The sequence below is a fragment of the Mandrillus leucophaeus genome, unplaced genomic scaffold (genome assembly GCF_000951045.1).
Source record: "Mandrillus leucophaeus isolate KB7577 unplaced genomic scaffold, Mleu.le_1.0 Scaffold3, whole genome shotgun sequence".
NCBI classification, from domain to species: Eukaryota; Metazoa; Chordata; class Mammalia; order Primates; family Cercopithecidae; genus Mandrillus; species Mandrillus leucophaeus.
Genome location: NW_012103142.1, coordinates 10,762,059 through 10,765,070, shown reverse-complemented (window position 1 = coordinate 10,765,070; position 3,012 = coordinate 10,762,059). Strand labels below are relative to the sequence as shown.

General features: G+C 54.2%; 1 protein-coding gene across 3 annotated transcripts in view; it reads right to left on the bottom strand.

The window, feature by feature from the left end:
• Nucleotides 1-2,393, bottom strand: part of CNPY3 (canopy FGF signaling regulator 3) — a 15,972-nt gene extending 13,579 nt beyond the window's left edge. For 2 of the 3 annotated variants that reach the window (XM_011986735.1, XM_011986737.1), the window contains exon 1: nt 1,799-2,387. In XM_011986735.1, the coding sequence (XP_011842125.1) occupies nt 1,799-1,946 (148 nt within the window). In that variant the 5' untranslated portion in view covers nt 1,947-2,387. Of the gene's footprint in view, nt 1-1,798 lie in introns of all 3 variants that reach the window. The other variant, XM_011986736.1, reaches the window with a different exon arrangement.
• Between the last annotated feature and the right edge of the window lie 619 nt (nt 2,394-3,012).

The following is a 3,012-nucleotide window of genomic DNA, read 5'->3' as shown; positions in this document are numbered from 1 at the left end:
TGCCTGTAGTCCCAGCTACTCGGCAGGAGAATGGAGTGAACCCAGGAGGCGGAGGTTGCAGTGAGTTGAGATCGCATCACTGCACTCCAGCCTGGGCGACAGATCGAGACTCCCTCTCAAAAAACAAAAAACAAAAAAGGCCAGGTGCGTTGGCTAATGCCTGTAATCCCAAAACTTTGGGAGGCCGAGGCGGGCGGATCACCGGAGGATCTGGTGAGCCGAGATAGAGCCATTGCACCCCAGCCTGGGCAACAAGAGCGAAACTCATCCCCGCCCCCACACACAAAAAAGGTTATCAGGACTAGAGGAAGAGTGAAAGGGCGGCCGGAAGCAGAAGCTCACGCCTGTAAGCCCAGCACTTTCGGAGCCCAAGGCAGGCTGATCACTTGAGGTCAGGAGTTCGAGACCAGCCAATATGGTGAAACCCCATCTCTACTAAAAATACAAAAATTAGCTGCGCATGGTGGCATGCGCCTGTAATCCCAGCTACTCAGGAGGCTGAGACAGGAAAATCGTTTGAACCTGGGAGGCAGAGGTTGCAGTGAGCCGAGATCACACTACTGCATTCCAGCCTGGGTAACACAGCGATACGCCGTCTCAAAAAAAAAAAAAAAGAAAGAAAGAAAAAAAGAAAAGAAAGGGGGAAGGCACAGGCTTGAACTCATACTTGGTGCCCCACCAGTGAAGTCGGCTTATCTCTAAAGCATCGCCTTTTAATCTCTCTAATGGAAGGATTATGTGTCCCAAACTTACCCCAAACCCACTTTCCAGTGTTTAGGGAACATCTGGCCTGATGTAGGCTTTCAATTCAGATGAGAGGTTCACAGCCAACTTTCTGGGGGCCCTAGGGTTACGGGGCTGGGAAGGCAGGCATGACTGTAAGGTCTGAGAAGAAAACTGATGGACGGAGGGGAGGAAAAAGAAATAGATCCTTTATAGCTGGCTCGCTGGTAGCTCCCTCTCTGTAGTTCCTCAACGCCTACGTCCTTGGGACTCACCTTTTCTCCATACTCCTAAAATCTTCTTTCAAGTTCCCCATAGGCTCTACTGTTCCCCCAAAGGACCCCTCAGACCCAGATCCTCCTCCTCACACCCCCACAGTACTCCACTTAATCTTCTGTATTCTCAAAACATTAATTGAGTGCCTACCGGATACTGTGTGAATGCGTATCTAAGACAAAGTCCCTGCCTTCGAGGAGCTGTTAGTGGGTGCAACAGACAACTACACAGATTGGGTTACAGTGAGGTCACAAACGGGAAAGTCTTAGGTTCTTTTCCCCCAAGACGAGTCATCTGGAGCTTTTCAGTTCCTCAAACTCGTTCTTGGCTTCTCAGCCGGCAGGCCTCTGCCTCTGTAGTTTCCTCTGAGTGAGCCCCTCTCTTTCCACTTCTCTTCACCCGGCTAACTCCTAATGCCTCTTCGTGCTTCCTGTATGAAGCCCTCTCTGACTCCCCTCTGCACACAGCCTTCGCCCACCCCCTCCCCCACTCCAGGCTAGACCAGATGCTCCTCGCCCGGCCCCTAAAAGGAAGCTCTGTACCTCCCCTATCATGGCATCTCCTACTCTGAATTATCATTGCTTGTTTCTACCAATGTGTGAACTCCAGGGGTACCAGAACCAGACCTCCAGTCCGCCGCAGCGTCCCAGCGCACTGTAAGTTCAAGGAACTAAGAGACCCTGCAGAGCTCGGAATCTTGCAGCCCCAGACGCTGCTCCGCAGGGAAGCTGCTCCGCAAGGGCCGCCCCTGGAGCCCGCCCCTCCGGCAGGATACGCCCCACGGGCCCCGCCTCCTCACCTTCGCATTTGCTGGGCAGGCGAACCCAGTCGTTCTCCTCAGCTCCGGCCTGGCTCGGGCCCAGCTCCGGGGCAGGCAGCAGCAGAAGCAGCAGCAGCAAGGGAAGAAGCAGAAGACAGCGCGACGCGGGCTCAGGCAACAACTCCATGGCCCAGCCGGGCCCGACCCGAACGGACCGGGCAGCACCTCCTCCCGCGGCGCGCGCGGAGCAGCTTCCCCGCGCCGCTTCCGGGGCTGCACACGTGCCTCCGCGTAACCACGACAACAGCCAGCCTCCCGCCCGCCCGCCTCTCGCAGCCGCAGCCCGCCTTCAAAGCAGACCAAAGCTCGCGGACGGCGCAGCCAATAGACTTTCTGGGGTTTGCCCCCTAACGAATGGGAGGACTACCTTTTTACGGCCTTGGCCAGTAAGAGAGCAGATGGTGCCCTCAGAGACCTATGGCAACGTCCTTTCCCACCCCCTAACGGAGGCTCTGGGAGAGGATGCAGGACCAGGACCCGGGGAGAAGCAGCCTGTGTCTGGGCCTGAGTGGGACGCATTCAGGCGCGCAGGTGCTGGAAGATGTGGGGAAGGCCGGCTTCGCGGCTTTCTCCGCCTCTTCGAACGTCACTTCCCTTCTGGGTTCTTAATGCCGCAAGTCCTTACTGAACACCTGTTTTTAAATGTTATTATTATTGGTGTTGTGGTTGTTATAGCCAGGCACTCTTGTAGGCGCTTAGGGTGCGAGCAGGACGACTCAGACTGTCCCCAGCCTTCAAGATTTGTCCTAGTGAGAACTAGAACAAATGACTTCCTCTCTGAGCCTGTTTCTATTTGTATGACAAAGTGATTCTCCTAGCTGCTGTGTGAGCTTGCCTGTTGTTGGGAAGCTCAAATAGGTTAATAGAATTACAACTTACGGAGCAGACTGTAAAAAGTTCAGGCATTAATTTGCTTTTTGTATGTAATCCCAGCCCCTTTTACTGCCCTATTATTTATTTCTGGATTCTGCCCTCTCAGAAGGCAGGAATTTGGCCGATTAACGATTGTCTCTCCCTTCCGCTTCCTCAGCAACAACAGGGTGCCTGGCACAAGGAGATACTCGGTAAATCTCCCATCGGCTGTGTCATTAAGAGGAACACTTAATGGCTCACGCCTTTAATTCTAGCACTTTGGAAGGCCCAGGCGGGAGGATCACTTGAGCTCAGGAGTTAGAGACCAGTCTGGGCAACAG